This window comes from Euwallacea fornicatus, chromosome 10 (assembly GCF_040115645.1).
Source record: "Euwallacea fornicatus isolate EFF26 chromosome 10, ASM4011564v1, whole genome shotgun sequence".
NCBI classification, from domain to species: Eukaryota; Metazoa; Arthropoda; class Insecta; order Coleoptera; family Curculionidae; genus Euwallacea; species Euwallacea fornicatus.
The window spans coordinates 396203-410404 of record NC_089550.1 but is presented as its reverse complement, the minus strand read 5'-3'; the positions used below and the strand labels follow the sequence as shown (position 1 = coordinate 410404).

The 14202-nt window shown below is 40.1% G+C and overlaps 1 protein-coding gene across 8 annotated transcripts in view; it reads left to right on the top strand.

Moving 5' to 3' along the window:
* Dgk (diacyl glycerol kinase 1) overlaps positions 1–14202 on the top strand; it is a 108449-nt gene that overhangs the window by 13710 nt on the left and 80537 nt on the right. For all 8 annotated transcript variants that reach the window (XM_066286364.1, XM_066286365.1, XM_066286363.1 and 5 more), the window contains exon 3: positions 8290–8366. In XM_066286364.1, the coding sequence (XP_066142461.1) occupies positions 8290–8366 (77 nt within the window). The remainder of the gene's footprint in view (positions 1–8289; positions 8367–14202) is intronic.

Below are 14202 nucleotides of genomic sequence, written 5' to 3'. Positions count from 1 at the left end.
CCAAACTAAATAAAAACCGTCCGGAGATTAAACGGGCGTGGTCGGCAATTGTGATATAAATAGACAAATATTTGCAAATGTATCCATATAATTGGATTGTGCGTAAATGGGCACTAACACCCAGTTGTTGTTGTCGTCGTAATGATGACCTAGTTTTAGTGTTCTTCCCTGGACTGATGTTTATCGGGAGTTCTCGAAAGACGATTCTAGCTGGAGAGAAAGCCCTGAAAAATTAGAGAAAGATTTTAATGAACGGTTAAGAAAAATGCGTAATGGCGAGTTATCAAGAGGTGGAAAAATGGAAGAGCGAAATGCCCCTATATTTGTCCGTAAATGTATTTTCGGCCGAGGACTTTCAGTCTCACTACGTATTTTTAGTACAAACAGCAATCTACTTCTTTCATAAGGTGGAAACCGAACGTCTGTTAACTGTGAACTGCAGTTCCACGTGGCAAGACGACCTCATTTTCCGATCACCTACGTATCCCGCCAGCGAGGAGAAGGGGTGAGAAAAACAAAAAGCTCAAAAATGGAAAACTACGCGCTCACCAGGTCGCCGCGAACCAAAGGCGTGATCTACAGGGAGTGCAGGTACAAAGACGTCAGGAAAAGGGGATCACTCCAATTGTCAGCTTTGTGGTCGAGTTGCTGAACGAACTTTCCGAATTAATCCTTTTCGTCATCCAACCGTCCTCCTGTCCGATATTTCAGGATGTCATGTGGTCAGGTGATAAAAGCTTGCGTGCTAGTCAATAATCTACAACTTCCATAATAAAATGATTCGTCGAATCATTGAATATAAATAGATAACACATTTTAGATTGTTGCATGCAAAGTCGCATCGATACTCGATTAAACCATTCAAGAGACTTTTATTTACCCGTGAATAAGTCGTTTGCTTTAAATCATTGAAGCCAGTAAGCCTAAAATTAAATGGCGAACGTTCCCCGTCTGCTTAAACGCCGCCGTGGCGTGGCCGTAAGAAATTTTAACTAGACGTTATCCAGACAACTTATATGCCCCGAATAACTCAATAGTTAGCTCGGTGTTTATTTAGTATAAAGAGGTTGTTTGTTATGCCATACGCAATAACAGACCTAAATGCGATTAGTTTGTTGAAATTTCTATTGTTTTGAATAGTTTCAGGTGCATTAGTTCGGATGGTTTATGTCTATTTAATACGAGAAGAATTGGTACGTTAATTAGATAGCGAGAAACCACGCGGAAGGGATTATAATACCGCGGAGGGTATTTTTCAATTAGAGGGGAAATTTTTATATTAAGTCTATGCAAACGTTCTGAATAGCCCTACAATATTGCACCTACATTCAAATGGATACTTATTCAATATTTTCATTGAAATTGCCGGAACGCTCTATACTCAATGGAAAATGTAAACGATTTTGCGCCAAATTAAGCCATTTAAATTCAGCGACGGTATAAAGTACGGCATTCATTTTTCTTGTGTCAATATCTCTATCGATTTATCCGCGTATAGCATCTAATTTGCAAATTCCGTTATTATAAATTTAAACTCAAATACGTTACCGTTACTTCGCCAAAAAAGGCCCTTTGACTAAAGCGCGGATGCACAATCCCGCACGATTTTCACGTACTCCGTACGCATTTCGACGTTTTTCGTACGTTTCGATCGCAAAAGCTGCCGAACATCACGTTCATCACACCGTAATGTATCTGGTCTGAATGTCAGAGTGTTCAAGGGCCGGCGCTTGGCAATTCCGTAGTTAATTCATAAGAAAATAAATCAGCTTTAAACACAAAGTTCACGTTTATCTCTCCCGCGGAAGCGTTCCGGTTATCTCTGCAGTTGTAAGCACTTTACGGAGTTAGTCACTTTGCGTCGTTTCTTACGGTTATCCTCGTTCCAAAGGTCCGTATCGGAAGACGTGGTTTAAATCACACACACCCACACACACACACACCGTGAGAATATTTGGGCTCGCACCTCTTCTCTGCGTTGTGTCGAACCTCTCTTTTGCATACGGGGAGGGACAAAAGTGTTGGCACGCCACGAGTTCTAACGTCAAACTGTCAACATTAGCAAATGACGGGGATAATGAACGCTAATTACGCTGCGTACTTATGATGAAAGATGATCGAGAAACCTTTGCCGCCTCGAAGCCTTCTCCTGTACAACTCTGTAGATCCGACCCGAGCGGCTATTTCCGTATTTCTTCCGTATTCCGCATTCTGTTGCTTTTTCCATCTTCCTTTTTACATTTTAAAATTGACTTCGTTATACTTAATAATGTATCACCTGCGAGATTTTTCAGTTCGTAGAACAGAATCCTCGTTCGAGAGTCGTCGTTTCCACACGTCTCTCCGCGGCGCTAGAGGCATTTTAGTGCATTAATCTTTTCCAGCTTTACTGAAGATTTTTTTAACGATGATAACGAAATGGATGCCGGATAGAAAGGCTTTTTGAGAATAATTTATCATGATTTTAAAAATCTTGTGACAGGACGACAGTCGCGTCTCTTATTATCCTAATGGCTTTGTTGACACTTTACTTGGAATAACTTTACAGCATTGTGCCCCTTTTTTAATAATCTATGACAGAGCGTTTTAACGTCAATAGAACAATGGAATTAAGTCCGCGATTTAGTCGCCGTAAACAATTCCCGGGAACAAATAAAAGCACCGACGAATGAAAATCCAGGTTTACTGCAATGCATTAAAACATTGGAAATAATCTCCTTTCAAAATTAGTAGATTCAAAATGAACTCTATTTGTGAGGCTCTTGTATTTCCTTTGGACTGGCTGTCGCCCAGGTTACGTTATAGTTTGCCGAGACAACGGCAGAGCGAAAGCGGAGAGATTAAAAAGCTCAATTCTGGACCGTAAATTTTTCCTTTTTTTTTCGCTTCCACTGCAATTTAAATTGATACCAAAAGAACAACATTTCATGGGAATTGTCAATAAAATGAAAATAACCCGATCACAAACAGCACTTGAACGGGAACGTAATGCTCGACTGAACCGACATATCGCATGACAGGAGCAAATAGTGGGTAATTAATAAGGGCCAATTAAGGGTGTGGAGTGTGGATGGCACGTTTTGCATGTGGCGATGCGTTAACGGCCTTAATTCAACCAAAAGAAACGGGCATGTGTATTGTACTAATAAGAAATGCGGAAGGGGACTTGAATGGGACGGCGCAGGGGCAACGCAGCTCGCAAGAAGCGATATTTGCATTTTAGGCGAAGGGCCATTCATCAAAGTTTTTCCACCCTTCAGTTTCTTTACATTTTTTAAAAATTTGCTTGGGACAATCGTTCCGTGTCAGATAAAGTCAATTGAAATTCAAATAAGTAGTGAATAACATGAAACGAAGCTTCGTCGATGGGGTTACGGGAAAGAACGAGGATGACTGATATGTGCTCGATGACGTTGGGAAGTGTTACACCCAGTAGGAATAATTTTTTGGAATTAATGTTTCGGCAACGAAATTACTATGTAAAAAGCAAGCTATGGTGCCATGCTCAGCGTTTTGCCTTTAACAGATTTAAAAAAAAAACATTTTAATTTCTTCGTTTTTTGCGAAGACAACGGCTCATGCGACCTGCTTGGTACAGACGTTTTTAGTTCTCGTGTTTCCGGCCACTTGCGCAAAATGCCCAGGGTCCGAACACATCGCGAATATCACCATCTTAGCGATTTTGACAGGAGTGGAACTCTGCCGCCTATCGAGCCTTATGGCGAAATTGCTCGCCGTGTTAACGCCACTGACGGTAGCGCGTGCGCGTCGGGTGTGGGCAGAACACGGTAGAGAAACGCGTAGAAGACCAACTGGTCGACCGAGGCGCTCTACGGAGCGTCGAGATCGGCGCTTCAGACAACCAGTTCTGCGAGACCGCTTCGCTACCCACGAGCCAGCCTGGTAGCCGATGGTTTGGAGAAGAAGGTGGACCTGTTAGTATGCGAATCATATCGTCGCATTCGAAGCCTTGGACTTCGTTCGTATCCTCTTCGGTTGGCGCTACCTTTAACAGCAGCACGCCGTCGCCAACGTTTGCACTGGCGCAGAGGAAGGCAGCATTGGAAAGCAGAATGGCATAATGTCGTATTCGGTGACTAATGGCGATTCTGTTCAGGCATGCGCGATGGCCGTATAAGGGTAAAACGCCGTTATCACGAAAAAACTAAAAGGTGAAACTTTTTTTTTTGCAAAAGCTGTTAAAGATGAAATGTTGAGCACGGCACCACGGCTTGCTTGCCATATGGTCATTTTGTCGCCAAAACGTTAATTCCAAAAAATCATTCCTACCGAGTGTAACACTTCCAATGTCACCGAGTATATCATAAAAATAGTTGAACTGAACTCAAGACGCAAAATACAAGAAAAGCGTTTAAAGCAGGACCATGAAGGAACCGGCTACGAACCAACTTATAGGGATACTTGTGCGTTGACGACGCGCTTAATTTCACCAATCCACGCTTACAGCGAAACGAAGAAGTACCAGCCTGTTTCAGTGTTTCTCGTCGAATATCGAACATGTTGATTTTCTATGATTACGTCCGCATTTTGTTGATTAACTTTATACAGCATTAAAACCTGTAGGGCTGATTAAAGGCATTTTTAGAAAACCGATATTGAGCGTGACACGGACAAATAGTAATTAAAAGAGGGCAATTAAGGGTGTGTATCTGAATGTGTTTGTTTTTCATGTTTTGCATGCAGCCGCAGCGATGGGACTTCGTGAAATAATGCCGAGATGAAAAATATGATATCGTTTATGGGCCCAGAGGCTCTCTCTGAATTAATATCACGTTCCTCGATAAATCAGGCCTGTCTTTTGTTTAAAAAATTTGAGTTCGCTCTTATCCTCCATTTTATCGAAACATTTTAACCGTGTCGCGAGAATTACACTTCGAAAAACGTCGTAATTCTAATTTGCGTTGTTTTCGTACAGTTCATAGGCCTGCGCCAGGGGCCCAGCAGCACAAAAAAATATTATAACCACCAGCTCCATCGTGTCTTTTCTTCTCTAATTTTAGACAGGAGAAAAGTTCGTCGTGCCCGCAGGTACTTTTCTCCCTCATCTTGGTGCTGACCTTCACCAGCGTCTCCAGCGACCGCAATTTCTCACTCCATTTAACCCTCAAATGACGGCTTCACGTCGTGGCTCCAGGTGATGTTGTCGCGTGCAAAAGCGCCCGGCCTGTTTCTACTAAATTTGCTGTTTTGTATTCGGAATTTGTCACAGTTTGACAAGATAGCTCCCGACGGCTTCTCAAACCTCGAATCTTAATAAATAATAATGCCTTTCCGAACGAATAAACTTGCCAAATCTCATGCAAAATGTATAACTCAATATACATAACATTCAGCAAGTAAATATAAAAGAGAATCCTTGGGAAATCCTTCCAAAAACAAGAAAGAAAATATGGTAATATATTGGGTTTTCGAGATCTTTACTTCCTAGCTTGTATCCCTAATATATTTCTAGACCCCGTGGGGAAACGACGGATACGAGGAAATGGGGTTTAAAATTCTTCGAATTTATTTAAGAGCCCTACATAAATATTCCGAAAGTTTTATGAAAGTAGTCTTTCGATATATATGTATCATTTGGAGGTAAGAGAAATATAAGCGCTATCGAAATTGCAGGTTGTTCCCCAAAGTTCTTTTTTCTACCCATGTAGGTGAAGGTTTTTGCATTATCCAACTCACAACTGAAATCGATTCTGGAGTGTTACCTGGACGAATTTAAAAAAATATTATTATAACTTTAAATTATATACAGGGGGTGGGGGGAGGGGAGGGGGGGGGGGCATTAGAAGGTGAGGCGATGGCGTTCGTTTGCTCTAATTTTGGAACGCGTTCGACTGCAAAAACCGACACGTTAACCATTGGGAAATCCTAATTGTCTTCCGTTGCCCTCATTGGACATTTCCCATTTCTCCACACGATGCTTAGGCTTGCGTTCCGCAGGTTCAAAAACCCTTGTAAAACCTATCTACCGTAGGAAGGGAAACAGACGAGACTTTTATGCCTTCCTTAAGTGTTAAAGTATGTAAATTATATTGAGAAAAATATAAATTTGTCGATAAAAAGCCAGGCAAAAACGCTTCAAAGTTATTCACCGTTACCCAACACCGTTTCGCATAATACAATTCCCACCACACCATCACTATGCCTCGCTATAAATGTGATAATGCAATGTTAAGAGCCCATTAAATTGTACGTACTCTAAATCAATTTTCTATAGGTCCATAGATAAAATATTCTATACCCCCAAACAACTATCCGCTTTAACCACATACAAAAGCTTACAAACACTATATAGATAACAGCCCTGTAGGCTACAAGGGAGTAATGGACTATGCAGTTTGCCATTAGGGACCTATTTAACAAGCAAAACATTAAATGTTCCAGTATTAAGGCTGTGGTAAACCGTTTATGCTAAACATCTATTAAATGTTTGCAGTTTGTGGTCTGGCCATTTGGAGCCTAAGTTTTGAAGCCATTTTAAGAAAGAAATTATTTCGCGTGTTTTTCCTCAGTGTTTATCGTTACTTGTTTGTTCAGGATAAGCCACAATTGTCTTTGTTACTCGCACTCGTTATTCTCTTTACTTCGAATTCCTCCTTGAAATTGTTTTTCCTCCGCTCAAGTCCTGTTTTTGGATATCCCCGGTGAACGTAATGACTTACCGACACCGTGCCTAAACCCGGTGCTCATTAAAAGGTTGAGAAAAGTTGAAAAAGGAACGGTAACCTGCTGTTACTTGCCGCATTGTAACGAAATATCAGTTTTAGAGGCAAGTTCACCGAGCAAACCGTGAAATATCGTTCCTCCCCTTTTTACCCGCATAAAAGCTCAAATCGAAGATTTCTGCAGTTTTTCATTGAAGACATTACAGTCAATTTCATCCCTCTTACGTTCGTCGGCGTTCAGGGTATCACTCATGACGTAGTTAGTTTCGGGGTTTGTTCGGAGTTTACGGAAAATGACCTCAAATTTTTCCTGGCTAATTGACGTTACGTTTAGCACTCACCGTGTGTTTACACGATTGAGATTTCTATGAGGAAACCAAGGGATTAAATTTTTAAACTAAATACTAAGCCAGAGGGTAGCCGGTGCTTTGTTGGGAAACCCACGTCTGTGCGGTGCGTTCCATGCGTTTTCTCGTTTTAGGAAATTAGCCAATTATAATATGCTCGCAGAGAGCTTTGTTTAATGAGTTTCTGAATGACTACGTTCTGCCTCTCGGCTTTACGGCCATGGCTTTATAGCTCCTAGTTGTCGACCCGTGAGAACGAGCCGCATGCCAATATTTTCGTGTTCAATCACTGTTTTATAATAACAGCATTTGCAATTTGATATTGTGGGGCCTTCATTAGTGAATTTCCTGCCCTTATCTCGTACTAGTGATCGTAATTTATCAGTTTTTCCATTCCGCCATAAGTTGTGAAAAAATAACACAAAGCAGTCATGAAGCATCGGTCGAGCGATTCGAATTCCTCGAGAGCCATCTGAGAGCCTCTAGCTTTTCCAGTGATGGAGGCGCGGGTGAACGGGGCTGCCGCCCCCTGTTGTTTTTATACGTTAAACATTTTATAAATTTTTTGCACATTTATACATTGTTAAGCAAAGAAATTTCTTTTCGACCAGTCAGCAACCAAGTTAGAGCCGCTCAGATCGTTTACGCAGTTGATACAAATTTCCCTTTTCAACGCGGAACACGATAACTGGTGTGGTCCACTGTTACCAATTTACTGCAGTTATAATGACGTTATAAACGATCTTATCATGTTCGGCACTTCATACTGCTTTAAACAGCTGCCTGGAAAAGCTCATACGTCTCAGGGTATTTTTCGGTTGGTTAAGGATAAAGCCACGAGGCCGTAATAAAAGAGTTCTCTTTTTGGTCTTAATTGATTCCCTATCGGTCTGAAAACCTCTACCGAGAAGCTTTTCATCGCATCCAACGTGGGGAGGTAAGCGTGTGTAGTTGAAAATGTAGTCGGAGCAAGGTCTGTGCGATGGAGGGTGTCTAGAAGAATCTCGGTGACACACATGAGCTGTTCGACGCTCTGACACAGAGTCGAACTACCGTGATTTAAATACGCAACGTAAATCAACTTGTTGATTCGTCAAGTCCAGTTGCGTTAAGCCTCTCGGAGCGAGACGAGGCTGCGGGGTTCGCCACATCTATGGCTTTGCGGTCCAGGTTCTGTCGTCACCCTCGGCATCTTAATTAACATTATTCCTGTCACGTTTAATCGTATAATTCTATAATGACTTTTGTTTTTGTTTCAGACGCCACCAAGAAACTTCAGGACGTTCTGGTGGAGTTTTGCGGTGCTGGACCCCCTTACAAACACAATCCAGATGGGGTAAGACTCCGACGTACCTACCTGGGATTGAACATCCCCGACTGCATAGCAATTTTTAAAATTCCTCTCGCGGATACTTACATAATTTACGAGTTGGTATAAACACGTGTTTATAAACTGCAAATTTATTTTGCTCTTGCGTTTGACAGCGCTATTTGGTAATGTGCGGTGGCTTGAACGGTGGATTAAATTCGCAATTCTATCAATACTGCAAACACGTAGCTTTTCTGGATTCAAGTTTCTTCCTCGTTTAATCCAATTTTTCACCGGAAAATCGGGTAAGTGGCAAAAATCGATGAGGAATTTAAAAATATTCCGTGGGATTGAGGGATGAACGGCAAGGTGGCCCATCGGAGCAGGTCTTAAAACTTCAACGATGTCGCGTGTCTTGTTATGCCCTCGGCTGGTCGTTGAAGAGTGTACGGACATGACGCATTACGACGGTCTGTCTGGTTTTTCCACGTCCCTCCACGACGAAAATTGCCGCCTATGTAATATATCTTCATTCAGTAGATTGTCACGAAAACAATTTCAGTAAGATCTTCGGCATTGGCTTACGCTCCCGGATCCTGTTCCTAATAATAGCGGCAATATCGGAAGTTTCTTAACTGCGAAAAAGCCATTTCCATCTATTTTTACTGGCCGCATTATGAGCACTTCATAAAATTTGTAATAATTTGCTCAAACATTAGCGAGTTTAATATTTTATTTTGTAAACATCTGGCACCTAAAAATAAATGCACGTTGCACTTGCTACATTATAAATTTAATGGCGTTGATTATTTTTATTACTTCATGCAAGTAGGTGTTGCAATTACTCATTGGCAGCGTCTCACTTTGCGGTCTAGAAAAATTTGTCGGCAGAGAAAATTGCCCGGTCTTTAATGAACTCTTCTTACTTCGTTATTTATATATGCGAGGAATCTTTTAATTCTACCTCAAATAAGGACAGAACGGATGCTAACCACCCCATTAAAGGATCTTTTTGCGTTTCGAGAGGAACTTAACGAGCTCACAAGTCAAGGACGTGCCACGTTGAGGGTTGCAATAACGAGATAAAGATAATTTACCCATGAATCTGAACCTTTAGCATATTACGTCAAAGCGGTTAAACGGGCGTGAATATTTAAATGTGGATCTTTTAGCTAGAAAATATTATGAAAATTGAGCCATTAGAGCCCCTTTCGGGGCCGAATCCCCCTCGCGAGATAACCGGAATCCTGCCGTTGCCGAGCCTAAAGAGTTTAAACGTCCATTATATCGCCTATGAAAAATGCCGTCTGCGGGGCTGCGCCCCGTAAACCGCCTTAAAAAAATCCGTAATAAAATGTGTACCTTGGAAGTGAAATACCGTAAAGTTAAAAGTCTTAACAACCAATTTAGAGTTTTATTCGTCGTAAAAATATGGTTATGGTCCCATTAAACCTTATGTAATATTATTTGAACGCGATTCGGCTTTCAATTAATTAAACTGATATCATTTTTACTGCACGCCCGGTGTAAAAACCAGCAAATTTCGGTTGCTGTTTGTTTACGGATCCGAGTACGAAAAACACCTAAGCTGCATATAAAAAAAATGTATTAGCTTTCTCATATAATGTATGAACACTGCACGCGGCGATGAGGGATTATAGAAAAAACAGATGTAGTAGACTTCGGCCTTTTTACCCTTGTTACCTCGGTTTTTGTAATCCAAGAGGAATTTTCTACATTATCTACTTACGCGTTGTTGTTAAATGGCATCATCGTCAACATTCCCAGGGCGGTAAGAAATAAATAACACTTATCATCGTGGAGCTTTTGGGAGGCTGAGGAGGGGCGATAGTTAATTGTTGTTATTCAAGAATATCGATTGCGCCATTCGCAATCGTTTGATTAAAGTTACAAAATACGTGACGTTTTTCTAATGCCTGCGGCGAATGAGTGTCGTTGTCATAACGAGGTCACGGAACCAGGCAAAGTCGCCTTTCTTCTCTAACATTTCAGAATTTAATTTAGCAACTGAAAACAGAAAATAAAGACACTGAAATATAATTTGACAGGCTCTGAAAGCCGTCACGGCCTAAGAATGATGCGACATCAAATTTAAGAGAAGTATCAGGAAAACTGTTGGGGTTATTAGAGGAGCACGACGAAAACAACATGAATTTTAACGCTCGCTCTCTGAACGATTAAAATTTGTTATTTTTTTTAAATAAAAATGCATTTTTCTCTCATTTCTGTTGTGGCTTCGTCATTTTTCGAATAGCGAGGTATCAAAAAATTTTGAGAATTCAGACGAACGCGGCATTGTTTACCACATACAGTGGCGGTCAAAATACAAAAAATAAACTTTTTATCCTAGTATTTCGATAAATGAATAGCACAACCAAATTTACAATGGCACAATATGTCTTGAAAAAAGAACTATTACAAAACAACCCATTAACTTGGTGTTCCAAAATATAATTTTATAATTGTTAAAAAATTATGTGCATTTTTTCTGATAAAAAAAATAAGAATACCTTTTCTATCGCTGTAACTAATGAAAACTATGGTTCCTTAAAACACTTCAGACACGTAAAACACTAGTACGTAGTAGAATATCCCTTTTGCTTAATGGCAGCTGTGCCTCTCGTTGACATGGAGTCCATTAATTTTTAACAAACTTCAGCGGGCACGGAATAGCAAATTTTCTTGGTTTCTTCCCACAAGGCCTTTTTGTTTGACGTTTTTTCGTTAGCAAGCCTGTCTTTCAGATACTCCTAAAGATTTGCTATCGGATCCAAATCCGCATATTACGAAGGCTATGGCAACACTTCGATTTGGTTTCTCAGAAACCACCGTTTCACTACTTCAGCAATACGTTTCAGGTCGTCGTTTTTCTGACAGATCCTTTTTAAAGGTACACTAACTTCTGCATATGGAAACGTAATCTTTTCTAATATTTCTATGTAAATTTCTTTGGTCATGGTGTCTTTAATCCAATGTAACGAACCCACTTCATTATAGGAAAAACAACCCCACATTTTAATATTTCCGCCGCCATGTTTTACTGTTTTCAGTGTATATTGAGGATTTTAGTTAATTCCTTTTTATATCGTCTAATATACCGTTTCCCAACTGATCCAAACAAATTTATTTCCGTTTCACCAGTAAACAGAATATTTTTCCAATTACGGTTCTGGTTTTCAATTAAGTTAGATCGAGCGAAGTCTAATCTTTGCAGTATGTTTTTTTAACTCAAATGTGGTACTTTTCTTGCAACTCCTCCATGAAGAGTCATCTCTCCCAATCGGCTCCTTATTGTCTGTGTGCTGATTTCTAGGCTCAGTTCTCGTTTAATGCCAAACGACTTCGAGAATTGCTCTTTTATCGCCTCTCGTACAATAAGTCTATCAAGAATTTTGCTTGTTTTTCTTGGACGATCTCTGGTTTCTGGTTGAATTTCCTTCAAGTTTTGTTTCCACAAAACTCTAACTATAACACATTCCGATCGCTGAAGTGCTTGAGAAATAAACTTATAAGTGTTGTTTTTACTTCGTAATTGCAGTATTTAATTCCTTTCCTTCTGAAGTGCAATGCGTTGCGCGGCCCATTTAACGCTCTAAACTATTTATCGAAGTTTGAACGGTTTAAAGAGTGAATATTCGAAGATTAACCAGTAGAATTGAGCATGAAGCAAAAAACAATAAAAAATCACTCTTACTTTTTTGGACCAGCAAAATGTTCGCCGTCGGCAGGAAATATTAGGCAGATAAGGTAAAATAAACAAAAGGTCTCTGGTGTTATATTCAACTTGTAAAGGACAAGATGTGTTATTAGTGGAAATATCATATACAGTGTGACCCATTTGTTTTGGGGTCAATCTGTGAAAAGTTCATCGATCGTGCGATTTAGTCCGGCTTTTTTTGTTAATTATAGAGTTTGATGAACTGCACATTTTCGGCAAAAATGGCCTCGTTGACGTCAAACGCAACGCCTACTACGATAGTTTCAAGGAGAGAAATTTTAATAAATCATATCAGCGATTTTTTTAGGAAAAATCTGTGCACGCCACTGGATTGGCCACCCCTCAAAACGGGCTCGTACGAAATTTTAATGAAAAATGTCGAGCAATAACGAATTTGTAGAAGAATTAGAAGTGCAGCGTCGGTAGTTATTCGCCTTCAAAAATTCATAGTCGGCTATGGCGAGCAAGCGAAGCGTTCAACTGTCAAACAAACGCAACTAAACATCAACATCGGTTTTAGAACTTATTCGTGCTTAATACGAATTAAATTGTTAATCGTGATAATCACGGAAAATCGAAGTGTACGGGAAAAAACAGAAATTGTTCGTCTTGTTGGTGACAACGCGCTTTCGACGGCTGAAGCCGCGGCAGAATGCGAAATTCAACATCGGACATCCAGATAGACCAGCGAGTCGAAGTAACGAGGCAAAATGGACGTCGTGGACTTTTTCCAAATAACAACCAAATTTTGCAATAGTTTAACGACGATCCCCGAAATATCACTAGAACGGCCAGTCTGGACCTTAATATACCCAGAGGAAGTACGAGAAGATGTAAGTACCCAGTGTGCATTTTTAATTCTTCTACAGAACCGTTATTACTCAACATTTTTCATTACATTTTCGCATAAGCCCATTTTGAGGGGCGGCCAATACAGTGGCGTGCACAGATTTTTTCTAAAAAAATCGCTAATATGATTTATTAAAATTTTGCTCGTAGAAACAGTCATAGTACGCCTTGAATTTTATGTCAACCAGGCCATTTTTGCTGAAAATGTGCAGCTCATCGAGCTCTATAATATAAAAAAAAAGCGGGCTAAATCGCACAATCGATAAACTTTTTACAGAGTGACCCCAAAACAAATCGGTCACGCTGTATATGGATTAATACAATTATGCCAAATTAAATCATTATAATTTCCCAGCAACGCTTTACATTTTTGATCATTTTGACCACCACTGTACATATGCGTTTTGCCTCGAAATTCAAGTCGCCTTTCCAAGAGCCCAGACCCAATAGTAAATTTCTCCAGCCAAAGCGAGCTACTATTAAAGCCTTTTTCAGTCTCCATCGAGCAGCTTTTAACGACCACCCACTTAACTTTCACGATTGAAATGTTACCAAAGGGACTGGTATATCAACCCCGCAGTGACCGAGCCCTTCAAACTTTTATTTCTGCAAGAAATCTGCGGGTGTTCCTGTAGAAGCGAAGCCCGGGTCACATATAAAGCTTGAATGACGATCATTCCAGGCAGCAGCCAAGTTATCGTTATTAGTTTTCCAGTTTCTACAAAACTTTTCGAGAAATATCGGATATCTCAATTTTAATCCGTTATCAATCCCATATAACTGGAAGTAGACTGTTCGGATGTAAACGATCTCGCATTGGTTGTCCTTAGTAATAAATAGCAATTTATGTGCGTCAAGAATAAGCATCATAAATATAGAAACATGGAGATTGTGAATAATGCTATGATGATCTTTTCCTGCTAGTAATATTTCGCATAATTTACGACAATTTATTTTCAACAGAGCTTAAATACCCGCCATTAGCAGATATTAAACGAAAAATAATAAAAGTCACGCCTGAAGTTTTCTAGAAAGTAGTTCAGCTGCGGGATTGAAATTGATTAAATAATGGGCTTTTTGAACTGGAAATTCAAATTTAATTTCAGGATCAAATACGGCATGAAGGTTGAGTAGATTTTCTCAAAGATTACCGTTTGGATATTTTTGACCTTAACAGTTTTTACAAACTTATCTTGAGTAAATCCTGTCGAATCCTGCGGTGAACAAATCAGCGTCGCATAACATCAAAATCTAAATTTTAACTGTCGATTTGTT